The sequence below is a fragment of the Vulpes lagopus genome, chromosome 8 (assembly GCF_018345385.1).
Source record: "Vulpes lagopus strain Blue_001 chromosome 8, ASM1834538v1, whole genome shotgun sequence".
NCBI classification, from domain to species: Eukaryota; Metazoa; Chordata; class Mammalia; order Carnivora; family Canidae; genus Vulpes; species Vulpes lagopus.
This window is the reverse complement of record NC_054831.1, coordinates 61,644,325-61,658,375: the sequence shown is the minus strand read 5'-3', so window position 1 is coordinate 61,658,375 and position 14,051 is coordinate 61,644,325. Positions and strand designations below refer to the sequence as shown.

At 36.2% G+C, this 14,051-nt stretch overlaps 1 protein-coding gene across 2 annotated transcripts in view; it reads right to left on the bottom strand.

Annotated features, from left to right (window-relative positions):
• Positions 1-14,051, bottom strand: part of PLXDC2 (plexin domain containing 2) — a 451,801-nt gene that overhangs the window by 109,108 nt on the left and 328,642 nt on the right. For both annotated transcript variants that reach the window (XM_041765805.1, XM_041765806.1), the window contains one exon: positions 5,939-6,038. In XM_041765805.1, coding sequence (XP_041621739.1) covers positions 5,939-6,038 — 100 coding nt within the window. The remainder of the gene's footprint in view (positions 1-5,938; positions 6,039-14,051) is intronic.

The window sequence follows — 14,051 nt, the reverse complement described above, 5'->3', positions numbered from 1 at the left end:
AAGAAGAAGAAAAATGTATGTTCTATAAATATTATACCTGAAATTTAATATTTATTTTATTTAAATATGCATATGTGGTCTATTCTTGCCCTTTCCAATATGGTAAACACTGGTCACATGTATATCTCTAACTTAAAATTAATTAATGAAATAAAAGTAAAAATTCAATTCCCAAATGTCACTAGCCACATTTCAAGGGCTACCAGCCACATGCAGCTAGTGAGACCAATACTAAATGGCTCAGATTTAGAATATTTTATCAGTGCAGAAAGTCCCATTAGACAGTACTGGCCTATGCTATTATGCTTTTTGAGAATTAAAGCTTAAGACATTTAGCAGAGTAAAAAAAAAATCTTTTTTGTTTGTTAAGGTTCTTCTTCTTTTTTTTTCAGTCTGTAAACATAAGTTTGGTCGAGTTCTTTGAAAAATTGCTGCCTGGTCTGTAAAGTTTCTAAGGACACCACATATGACAAACCATATATGACGTTCCTCAAAGAGTTCACTGAACCTCTAAGTATCCTTTAAAATATATTTACTCTCCAAATTAGTTGTGACTTTTATCTTGGAAAATGCTGACGTTTCTTATAATAATGACCAACAAATCCAGGGCACGTTATATTACAAACAACGTCAATAAACTGAAAACAGCAGATGCTTATGAGAAAGGGATTGATGTTAAGAAAGAAGCAGATAATGGACTGCTGGAGAGAAGAATAAGGTGGAGTATTCTAAAGGGTTCAGAAATAGCTGTTATCGTTAACTTGTAGAAGAGCCATTTCAAGTTAGGTCAGCAGCTTTCCAGCTTGGTTTTTTTGGACAAGAATTCTGCATGTGCGTAAAACTAACTTTCACATTGCTAAAATGGCCTTGCTTTGCGTTTCCAGATAAAAGAACCATGAAGGCAAGAGTGGATTTTCTGGGTTTTCTTTGCTGGAAATGTTATGCTTTTTAAGCTCAGAAGGTGGAGAAAAGGCGAGGAGCGACGGAGAAGGTCAGCACCCTAGAGATTCAGATGGAAATACAGTGTTAAATTGGAGCAGAGAGAAACAAACAAGTACGAATGGTAGTAGTGAGAACCATACATTTATCCGGGAAGACCTCTGCGCACTGTGTAAAAGAACGTGGAAGGATGCAAGCCGAGGCTGAGAATTACTTAATAAAGCTATTTAGCGAGAAATTATGGAAATTACACATGACCTACAAATACATGACAATGTGAAGACTTTCTGGTAATCAAAAGAATATTAAAGCCACAATGAAATATCATGTTTTGCTTATCAAATTTGCACGGTTTAAAAATGATAATAGTGTCTGGGAGCATCTGGCAAAATGGGATATCTAATAAAAAGCTGGTAGGGAACTAAATTGGTACAACCTTTATAGACAGCAATTTGACAAAGTACATAAAAAAACTATTAACAGTCAATGGCCACATATTCATTTCTAAAGAGTTGTGTCAACATTTAAAAACAAAGATGTTCAGCACTGTTTTACTGGTAATTAATATGAAAAGCAACCAACATGACAAACCAGTGTTCAGACAGGTCACATGAATTATGAAACAAAGGAATTTGTTGAAACTATTAATGGCCACATGCTAGGTATTTCCTGCAGTGCAGGAAAAAAAATGTGCTATCTATGTTAAGAGAAAAATAGGTGACAAAAATATTGTCAGTTTTCTTAATGGGCACGTGTTTGCATACTATAAAGTATAAAACGTATATATTTATACTTTATAGTATATCCTATAAACTAAAGCTTGGATGCAGATAGGGGGAAACATTAATTGTTATCTCTCTGTGGTAGATTTACAAACCATTTAAATTTTCTTCTTTACATTCTATGTTATTTTACAAATTTCTCGGAATTGATAGGCACTATGCTTATAATCACAAGTATGGATTTCTGTAATGAATAACTGAAGTCATTGTATGTGGACTATCACATCTGTACCTGTGGAGGCTGGATCAGTAGATATCTGTGTTCTTTTTGTTTCTAAAATTCTACAAACTGTTTTATGAAAAACAGAAGGTAATACAGAGACATGCATACACATAGACAGACACACCAAAAACACAAATGACAGATAGAATAAGTTTCTGAGAAACTTATTCCTCTGAGAGAGGAATAAACTCCTCTGAGAGAAAGAGGGTATCGAGGTGTATTCTGGGAGAAATCTCCTGTGGACTCACTCTCATGAGCCCTTGTTCTGGGTGTAGACATCTTAGCACCATTGTCTTTTTAAAGTGGCAATGCTGATGATGAAGCAACAATTAATATGCACACAAACACAGTGCTTATTTGGTGCCAAGCACTGCATGCTATATACCCATTGCATCTATTAAGATGACCATTTTGTATGTAAAGTTATAGGAATTAAATAAAAGTCTCAAGGTCTCATGATTAGTATCCCTACCATGGTATCCCTTATACTTTCTGGACTGCTAACTAATTTTTATCCTTTATTTTATTTTTTTAGATATAAGGGTTAATTTCATCAGGGTTTTTTTTTCTTTTTCTTTTTTGGAAGGAGCAAAGGAATTTCCTTTGTAACCTTATAACTGTTTATTAATTTACTAACAATACCTGAATTCCCTTTGATATTTTAAACTCTCAGATCACCTGATCTCTTTTGAAAAGTAAAGACTAGAGTAATAAACTATGCTTGAAAGTTACATTGAACTCATTTGCTATCTGGAAGCCTTTAAAAAACTGAAGAGCAAGTTTTTTGTTGTTAATATTATGATGAAAGACTAGGGAGAAATCGTTACAATAAACAAATTAAACCTACCTATCAGCTTTTCAAGTGCTTTATCAACCCTTCACCAACTGATAAGAATAGTATAGCAATTATATAATGGTTCCACTGGGAAAAATTATTCTCAAGATTACAGTCTGCATTACCATGTTGCCATGGGTAGATTAAGCTGAGGATCTAGGCTCTATAACTCGTGTAACCAAAATGATGAAAAGAACAGAAAATTGATCTTATGAGAACAGGGTCCTATGTAATGTATCTTGCAATAGAGAAGAAATGAAACCACTCATTACTTAGGATAATGATCAGTTTTCCCCTAAATTCACTCCGGAGAAGAAAAAGGGGAAACAGAGATGAATGGCTTAAATTCCCTGTGAGGGTGACTCCTAATAATGAGGGTTGTTAAACAAGACAGCAGAATTTTGAAAATGATTTAAATATTTATCTAAATTCTGATTGCACAAATAGGTAACATAGAGATCTCTAGGAATCTTTTTTTTTTTTTCTAGCAATCATCTTATATGTCTCAGGAAAAAGTAATAGTTGTATATAATTTATACCATGCTAATCTTGGGCTAGCCTAATCTCTGGCCTAAATAAGTATTCTTTCTTTCTTTCTTTCTTTCTTTTTTTTTTTTGGTTAATTTATTTTTTTTAAATTTTTATTTATTTATTAGTCACACACACAGAGAGAGAGAGAGAGAGAGAGGCAGAGACACAGGCAGAGGGAGAAGCAGGCTCCATGCACCGGGAGCCCGACGTGGGACTCGATCCCCGGTATCCAGGATCGCGCCCTGGGCCAAAGGCAGGCGCCAAATCTCTGCGCCACCCAGGGATCCCTCTTTCTTTCTTTTTTTCTTTCTCTCTTTCTTTCTCTTTCATTCTTTTCTTCTTTCTTCTTTCTTTCTTCTTTCTTTTTTTTTTTTAGGTTGAGAATAAAATGGGACCATATCTCTCCTTCTATAGAGAAGCTCATGTAACAGATACTATTACTTATACCTTATAAATGTGGGAACAGATGTTTAAGGAGATTTAAATTTTTCTGTTCCCCAAAAGACTTTTATTTTTTTTATTTTTTTTATAGTTAACAGTCTTTATTTTGTTGAGAAATTATTTGCCTGGACTCTAAGAAAAGAGTCTTTTTTTTGGGGGGGGGGGTTAGCTATAATATTATAGTAAGGATACCTTGTTTCCATTGAAAACAAAGAAAAATCAATTCCAATTTTCTTGCTGAAATGTGGTTCCATTTAAAGGCAGGGGTGAGTAGATTAGAAACTCAGAACTTCCATTCTTTCTTGGCTAATTTTCCCAGGATAGAACAGTGAGATCAACAGGACATGGGAATGGGATTCCGGGATGCAGCTCGCCTGAGAGAAGCTTTTCCCTAAACTTGACTCTTGTGGAATTTTTGGAGATGCATGTTGAGTCTCAACGTTAGACACAATCTGTTCCCAAAATTCATATGGTTTTTGCCAATTTACTCTATAAAACTTATATTTGGGAAAGTTATTTTTCCTCAGGACATAATAGTTACTCTATTGCATTATAACAAGGGATGCAAAATTGTAATTTGGGCTCTACAGACTAAGTACAATTTTACCATGCCTGGGTTCTGAGACAATACTTGCATATTAAAATACATTTGTAAAAATTTTTTTTCTTTTGTACTTGGGTGGGTCTTTTTGTCCAAACATTGTCAGACATCAATGATGTCAGAACATCAATGTAGATCAAGATGTCTTTTGAGGAAGCTGCAAGTAATGTTGTTTCTCGGAAGAAAAGTACCCACAAATAAACTAAAACTCGAGTTTTACTTGTGTTATAATTGACTCAAGTCATGCTTGATTTTACATCCTGAAAGAAGGAATGTGAAAAATACTTGTCCTCAAACAGGAATTAACTTGGCTCTCCCAAGACACAGCCTCTTATTTAAGAGGATGTCATTATGTGCCTGCATACACTAGTACATCCTTGCTTTGTTCACTGTCTAATTTCATTTCTGGAAAATCTGCCTTGATTTAACAGTTCCCTTGAATGTTACTTCCCAGTAATTCTCAGCTAATAAAGAGAAACTGCCGTGGAAGATTAATGGCCTTCACGAAGCATTACTACCACATAGAAGCATCATTCTAAATTGCCGTTGTAAGATAACCCCTATTACGTTTGCAGCCAATCCAAAAATTCTAACAATTTTAAAAGTCTAAATAATTTACACTCCATTTGCCTTCTGTATTTGAGAGATGGCATAATTAAATAGAATTAGTTCAAGGGAAGACCAAACATACACATGTGATAAATTAGGTCTACCCGTATAGTGAAATATAAGAAGGACTTTGAACGAAAAAGGGAAAGAGATGATCTAATCTTGAGATGTATTTTATTATCATCTCTTGCTTTAAATAAGCATGTCTAGGACACAAATGAACATCTTCAGTACTCACACACCCAAGTATCCCTCAGGACTCTTCTTGAAATAGAGGTTTAAAAAACAGAAATTTTCAAATGATGCCTGTATACATGATCAAAACTACTACTAACAGTGGTTTTTGAATTTCTAATATGATGAATTTTTAATATTATGAATTTCTAATGTGACAAACAGCTGCCCAAGTAACACATATGCTTTTATTCCACAAATGCAAACTAGACTAGATAAGTAAAAATGCTTTAATAAAAAAATTATGTATCTTCTCTGGTAAGATAAAGTTCCACTGAAATTTTTATTTATTACTTCAATTTATACTTTCTCTTTCACCTTCCTGTAGAATCTTATACAAACACAATAGACATAAAAATGGCACAAAGCTGCTTTTCTTGCTAATAAATTTAATCTAAACAAACAAAACTCATGCACCTATCAGTTGAATAATCTGTCATTCATTTATGTTCTTCTTATTAATGAAAGAAATACATCTGTGCAACCAAGCTAAGTATCCCAAAGAAACCCAAATTATACATTGTTGGCTTGGCTGTTTAATTTCTCTTTACCTAAATTATTAGTTGAGGAGTAACAGAGAGATAGCAAACATCAATAAGAGTTATAAACCAAATAATATAATTTATAAGCACCATTCAGTTAAGTAATTCTGTTGTTCAAACTATCACAACTGGCTGATCAATCGCCTTTAAATTTACCCCCACAGCAGGCTCAGATTTTGCAATTACCCTTCTTCTACATACTGGGAATTTGCTGGATCCTGTGGACTACGACAAATGCATCAGACAGCCCCACTTTCACTGGGTGATTGGTTGAACTTATCTGTGTGACCAAGACGGGAATCTGAAAAAGAAAAAGCAGATTGTAATGTGTGAGATTTGAATTTCATTTAGGGGTGGGGTGGGAAGCGTGATCATTCCATTGACTAAATAAAATCAGGTGATGGAGATGAAGGACCAGGGAGAGATAGAGTGGGAAATACTAGAGAAGACAGACATACAATACCAAAACATTACATCTGTTTAGTGCTTCTGATGGGTTAAAGCAACAACAGAGTTCCCAGTCCTACAGACAGCTGTTTGAGGATGAAAGTAAACAGATTCTCAAAGAATCTAACTGATGCTGAATGCTGAAAACGCCTCACACATATAGGTACACCACGAATACATTTAGTGCTGGCTGTCATTTCAGGAATAGGGACTCTTCTTGTACCATTTGTTTCTGCAAAAAAAGTTTTTTTTTTTTAAATCCTTGTTTACAATCCTTGTTTAGATCCTTACAGATCTAAAACCTAGAGAAAGACAAATAAGCACGCTGCTAAATATATATTTAACAATACTGTCGTTGATTAGTAGATAGAGAAACTTGGCAAGTGTTAATGGATGCTGAGCTTCACTATTCTGGTGAAACCTATATGGAAAACTTATGAATTATTATGGTCATCTCCAGGTCATATTTCCTAAATTTAAACCTCAGTGGAACCCAAATCTGAATATGACAAACATTTTTAACATTTACAGTTTACTTTATTTTTTAAAAGATTTTATTTATTTATTCATGAAAGACAGAGAGAGGCAAAGAAATAGGCAGAGGGAGAAGCAGACTCCCCATAGGATCCAGATGTGGGACTCGATTCCAGGACTTCAGGATCGCAACCTGAGCCAAAGGTAGATGCTCAACCACTGAGCCACCCAGGTGCCCAACATTTACAGTTTAAAAAAACTAAAACACATTGAGAATATATGAAATAGTTACAAATGAGACAAACTCTTAGAGCCAATTATTCTAGATTTCGAGAAGAAACACTGGAGATATGATTACTATCTTTATTACCATTTTTTATAGACATAAAAATGGGCATGAAACCATCTGAAATAAATAAAAGGACAAGAAACAACAAGGGAAAGATAAATGTACTAACAAATCTTAAGGTGAAATAAGCAGACTGTGGGCCATCTGTGGATAATTCATTAAAGAACATATTAGATTAGACCTTGTTGTATAAACCATAATAAACAGCATAGCAATGAGAAGCAAGGAGAATAACCTGGAGAGAAGTTATAACAAGGGCTGTATGACTTATTTTTGTCCATGACATCATGAAATTATGACAGGGCTATTTTGTTAAAATTAACCAATTAAGAGGAAATTTTAATGTATCTGAAACTTATGGAATTATCTCAAAACAAGTAAATGGGAGATGACATTTGTACTCTTTTGTACTATATTAGTCAGGTCATAAATAATGTTAAGGTATTGCTGATTTTATATCAGCATATCCAGTTTTTAATCAGCATTAAGAATTATTCTTATTGGTGGCCTGGGTGGCTCAGTCAGGTAAGCCTCTGACTCTTGATTTCTGCTCAGGTCATGATCTCAGGGTCGTGAAACTGAGCCCTGAGACTGGCTCATACTCAAAGAAGTATTCTGATATTTGTACAGCAGAAACAAAACAAAGCCAACATTTTTGTTCCCAAAAGTTCATTTACTAAATGAAGCTCTGATATACTTTATTTAGTGATCACTAAGCCACACTCAGTATCGATATATGTAATCCTTTTCTTTGTGGACATTGCACTATTACCCAGTTTTATGCACAATGTTGAGGAAGAAATGCTAATATAAGTGTAATTTATGGTTAAGGCAGACTTATACGGGTGCCTGGGTGTGCTTCAGTTGGTTAAATAGCTGCCTTTGGCTGGGGTCATGATCTTGGTGTCCTAGGATCCACCCCCGCCCCACTTTCAGGCTTCCCTCTCAGCAGGGAGCCTACTTTTCCCTCTCCTTCTGCCCCTCTCCCCACTTGTGTTCTCTCTCTTGCAAATAAATAAAAATCTTTTTTTATTTTTTAATTTGCCAGGGCTTGATCAGCCTCTTTAAAAAAATTTATTTAAACTCAATTTGCCAACATATATAGGCAAATTTATAATGACTATTATATTTTTTAAAGATTTTATTTATTTATTCATGAGAGATCCACAGAGAGAAGCAGAGACATGGGCATAGGAAAATGTGAGCTCCTCGTAGGGAGGCCGATGCGGGACTCGATCCCCAGGCCCAGGATAATGCCCTGAGCTGAAGGCAAGCACTCATCTGCTGAGCCACTTGGGCATCCCAACAGATTTATAATTAAAGAAGATAAGAAATTAGAAAAAACATTAACAATATTTGCAGTTCAAGTTATATTTTATATATCTTAGTAAGACAAACTCACAATTGCTAAATAGCATTATTAATACATGCCTGATCAAGAGTAAGAAAGCTTTGCTAACTTGTATTTGTCACTTCCCTCATTCTCCAACATCTATGACTGCAAATTTCCTCTGCAAGGTGGAGAAATATTTTACTGATAATTCTGTAGTAAGCGATTGTGTTTCTTCTTTTCCCTTACCCAAAGCAGAACTTGAGTTTGCATTGCTATTAATTGGAAAAACCTCTTATACTGGCATGAATATTTTATTTATTTTATTTTATTTTATTATTTTTATTTTTTTAAGATTTAATTTATTTAATCTCGAGAAACACACACACACACACACACACACAGAGAGAGAGAGAGAGAGAGGCAGAGACACAGGCATAGGGAGAAGCAGGCTCCATGCAGGGAGCCTGATCCCAGGACTCCAGGATCATGTCCTGGTCTGAAGGCAGGTGCTAAACCGCTGAGCCACCCAGGGATCCCAAATATTTTATTTTTATACAAGAGTTTATTTCTCAGGTCACATGTTTTTGTGCCTTCAGACCTTCCATGAGAATGTATGCTGTTGGTCTGCTGAAAATATAAGAGAGGCACAGGGAGAAATGTTTCCTTTCCAGCAGAGGTCATCTTTGACCAGCTAGCCTCTAGCCAATCCACCAGCTAACAGCTGGCACATGAATAAGCCCTATTGAGATCAGCTGAGTCTAAATCAGATCAATAGAACTGGCAAGTTGATCCATAGATATCTTGTGAGACATAAGAAATAGAGTTGTTTTAAGGAACTGCATTTCGGGATGATTCGTTACACAGCAATACAAACCAATACATTTTCTATTAGAGACCTAAGAGCAAATACAAACTTCTCTGGAAATTTCTACATAAAATGAAGAATGATTCTTCCTCCTAGGTTTCATGGAATCAGATAAATATCTCTTTGCTTCTAGGTACAATTAAACTTGAAAGATAGGAACGTTCCAGCAGAAAAGTTTCGTTTTCTGCATCTTGCTTTCACTCTTCTATATCTCTTCATTTCCTAGTTGATTCTTTTTCCTCTGGATTCCAAAAAATGAAGACCAATGTGTCTATGTTACCTAGACACAGACTCATTTACCCAAAGGAAAATCCATCCAAAGCCAAAATGGGTAGGCTAACAATGTAGACAGTTTTCTGTCACTGAAAAAAAATGCCATCATCAATTGGCCAGTCCTTTAGGAAGATAGTTGTAGATGATCTGTAAGGACTCTTTTAGGCCTCTGTTCAGTGGTTTCACTGACTGCCATCTTGACTTTTATAAGCTTCAACAAGTAAACTGTTAACAAGGGTGAAACACTCTATTTATAAAGAGAACTGAGGTAGGTAGACATCATTGTCTGCTTCTAAGAGAAACAGTTAACTTGCTGCCAGTTTTCTAAGTTATACTTATTCATAGGACAGTGACTTTTGAGGACTGTGTCTGACAAACCACTACTGCCATAAATATCTCTATTATGAATCTTGATATACTGTGGAAATATAAAGTAGAAAATAAATTTCTGAGACTATTATCTACTACATAAAAAGTACTTTCCCCAAAAGGCATATATACTCTCAATGCTATTGGATAAGATAGAATTCATTCATCTATTAGATATTAACTAAATATTTTCTGTGTATTATTGTAGGGATTATAGAAGAGAACAGGACAAAGACCCTTCTCTCATTAACCCTATATTCTAGAGGGCAGAGACTGACATGAAAACAAGTACATGTAAAAAGCATAGTATGCAGGGAAATGGTAAGTGCTAAGGAGGAAACTAAGGTGTGGGAAAGAGAGAGAAGGGGGTCGGGAGGGTCTCCTTAAGAGAAGGAGTCACAGGAAATTTCTGTGATGAGAGGACTTTTCGGTAGTCATGAGCCTGCCATGTGGATATTTGAGGAGAACTCTGAGTTAGAAGGACTGGTACAGGCAAAGGCTTTGACTCAAATGCTTTCAGTATCTTTCAGAATTCAAAGGTTGTCACTGGAGCAGGAGGAGTAAATAAGATTGTCAAAGGAGATGAGGTGGTGGAAGCAGGTCACAGGGGGCAGGCATTCCCCACAAACCATGTCAATGACTCTGAATTTTATTTCATGTTGTACAGTGAAGGTTTAGAGGGTTTTGAACAGAGGAAGGATATTCTCTTACATCAAAAAGATTGCACTGGCTCCTGTGTGATCAAGACTATAGGGGGCCAGGGGAGACAGGGAAACTAATTAGGAAGGTATCACCATTGTCTGGATAAGAGATGAGTGGCTTGGACTGCATTAGGGTGATACACGCAGGAGGTGGAAGTGTTGGAAAGATGGATTCCAGATGAAATGGGAAGGCACTGCTATCAAGACATGCCATGGATTTGAGGAGAGTGGGAGGAAGAGGAGTGTTAATGATATCACCACAGCCTTGGTCTGAGTAGAATAAATGGAGTTGAACTTTTCATCAAGGCCACTGTGTTGTACACCTGCAGGGGTGCTTTCACATTGCAGGCCATAGGAAAGGTGTTATCTGCTTGTGCAGAGGACCATCTGGGCAACACCAAAGAAGAGCACTAAAATGTCCAGAGATGGACAAGATGAATAGTGGAATATTTGGAAAAGGATGATTTTATGGCAATACCCCTGGTGTCAAATGCTTTTAAAATTTTATAGAGTTCATAAATACAAGCACAGATTTTCTAAAACTATGGTCTTTTATCCAGATTAAATATTAAAATGAAAATGTGCAAGAAGATTTTAATCTCCTACATTTTCCTAGAAGGTACCCAAGCCTTTTATGAAACAATTCTCTATCAGGTTTTGAAAATACTACTTTTGGCAGTTGAGTTAAATGCTTAATATTGTAAGACATTAATGAGGAAAACATGAACAATTCCAGGCTTTCTCATAGATTTCTTTCAAGAAAGAGTCTGTCTCTTTCCACCTGATATTGTCACATCCTTTTTACCTTGCTTTCTTGGACTATAATCTTTTTATTTCAAGACATCAAAGACATGGGGCTATTCTCTGAAAGGATCATTCATGCTCTCACTTACTGCAGCCAACAAACTGGGCTGTGTAAGCTCTCTGTGAGCAAGTCAGACCAGTCTTCAGGGTTCCATGTCAAGATTGAATTAGAGACCATTAAGATGAATCAGGAGTACCATTAAAAGCCACATTTAACTTGAATTACTTTGACTAATAGCAACCAAGCATTTGTGTGTGTGTGGGTGTGCGTGCCTGTGTATAAAAACACTATCTAGAATTATAGCCAATATCATACAAAATTGGCACAAGAAAAGGTCTGTGCCATATTGCCACAATTATCTATTCCACAGAAGACTCTCTATGTACAAGGATATGAAGTACTCACATCAGAGAAGCTACGGCCAATGATGATGTCCGAGCATGAAACCTCTAAACACTTAGCTTTATGGGAATCTATATTTTTTTATCCTTTCTACAAATTCACATTCTCAAAATATTTCCTAAGTTAGTTCCTGGCATTTTCAGGAAGCCATTCTGAAGCAGTACCAATTCTTTTTTTTTTTTTTTTTTTTTTTTAGCAGTACCAATTCTAAAACATAGAGGCCTTTTATTTTTTTTTAAAGAAAGAAACGTAGCTTCATTATTTTCAAGTGCCTATAATAGTTGCCTTTTTATGATTGAAGCAAGGCTAAATTTTCATTCGGCCTCTATATGATTTGTATTGAATCATAAATTTCTGAAAAATGAGTTTTACAATTACATTCATTCCAAAGGATAGTTATAGAAAAGGAACATTAGCGCCAGCTAAAATATGCTTCCATTTCAGCTTACACAGGCATTTATAAATTATTTTTTAGATGTTTTATTTTTATTTATTAATTTTTCTTTAAAGATTTTATTTATTTATTTGAGAGAGAGATGGAGACAGCACGAATGAGGGTGGGGGAGGGCAGAGGGAGACGGAGAAGCAGACTCCCACTGAGCAGGGAGCCCAACATGGTACTTGATCCCAGGACTGCAGGATCATGACCTGAGCCGAGGGCAGGCATTTAACTGACTGAGTCACCACCCAGGTGCCCCATTATTAGGTGTTTTAATTTTCATTCCATTTTACAGGACACAGATAAATTTATTATTTAAGTAGGTATAAGTTTTTCTGTAAGTGATATGGTGAAGCAAACAAAGTACAGATGCAGAAAGGAGTTGCAATAAACAGGCGAAATTAAGGCAGGAAAAAATATTAAGGAAGGGCCAAGGTAGGGCACAGCACACTGGTCTTTGGGGGAAGATTCAGAGACAAAAGCTGCTCTCTCTTGCATGCTGTGGTGTCATTCTCCAGGACTCAGGGGCCCAACACAACACATAAAACGTGAAGTTTTACGTCTGTCTCTAAAACAGGGAGATAACAGCATGCTGCTTGAGTTAGAGGTAATGGAACTTTATTTTCCTCTCTCTTCTGCACTGCAAACCTCGCCAAAACATTCATTTGTTTCCATTATGGACCTAGCTATCTACCTAATAGGCGACACAGCATCTCAGCAAGGGCTTGATTGTGTAGTGTGTGTTCCAAAGTATGAATCACATGCCTATCACTGGAGAAGAATTACTCTAAACTCACTTTTGTTCACTTGTTAATCAGCAACATAATGTCAAGTAGGTTAATATATAGACATTTAAGAAAACCCAAAGCTTACTATTTTATCCATTTTCACCTGCATTCAACCTTCAACTTCCTACCTCATCATCTTTAAATGTTGGATCTGGCTTCTGTGTTACTCAGTAGGGCATCCAATTATAAGGAGTCATGCTTTCCTTTATTACTATCAAAGCAACACATAAAGTCTTCAGTATTAGTGTTTAATTCTCTGAAAACTGCATTCCAAAAGAAAGGCTTTCAATTAAATTTGACAATATAAAAATCCATTTGCTTTCCTGAATATTGCTAACATTTTGCACAATTATTGTAACCTCTTTTTAGTGTACAGTTACTGAACTTTATTTCATATGCCAGATATTGAGCACTTGAGGGTATGAAAGCAAAGAAGGAGCTAAAGCCATCAGCCAAAGGTATGTTCTTAACATCCCTCCATCCCCATCTCCAATAATCACACATTATAGAAAATCTGGAAGCAGATAACAACATAAAGTTGATAAGTAAGGACAGCCTCTATATTAAAAGAGGGTTTTCAGACTTGATCTCTACATAAACCAATGCTAGCCTGAGGTAAGAAAGAAGAAATTGCTGTGGGAGAAATTGGAGGGGATATACCTTGAGTACGCTTCCCAGCCAACTGTTGCTATTTAGAAATGTAGATCAAGTGATCAAAGGTTTCTGATTTCTCAAGGGGCAATGCAAATCTGTATTTTTATTTAAAACCCTCTGGGGGATCCCTGGGTGGCTCAGCAGTTTAGTGCCTGTCTTCGGCCCGGGGTGTGATCCTGGAGTCCCGGGATCAAGTCCTGCGTCAGGCTCCCTGCATGGAGTTTGCTGCTCCCTCTGCCTGTGTCTCTGCCTCTCTCTCTCTCTCTCTTTCTCCCTCTCTCTGTGTCTCTCATGAATAAATAAATAAAATATTTAAAAATAAATAAAACCCTCTGATATCTAAATGTTGGCAACATATCCATTCTACAAACACACACACACACACACACACACACACCAGTGTGACTTCCAATTT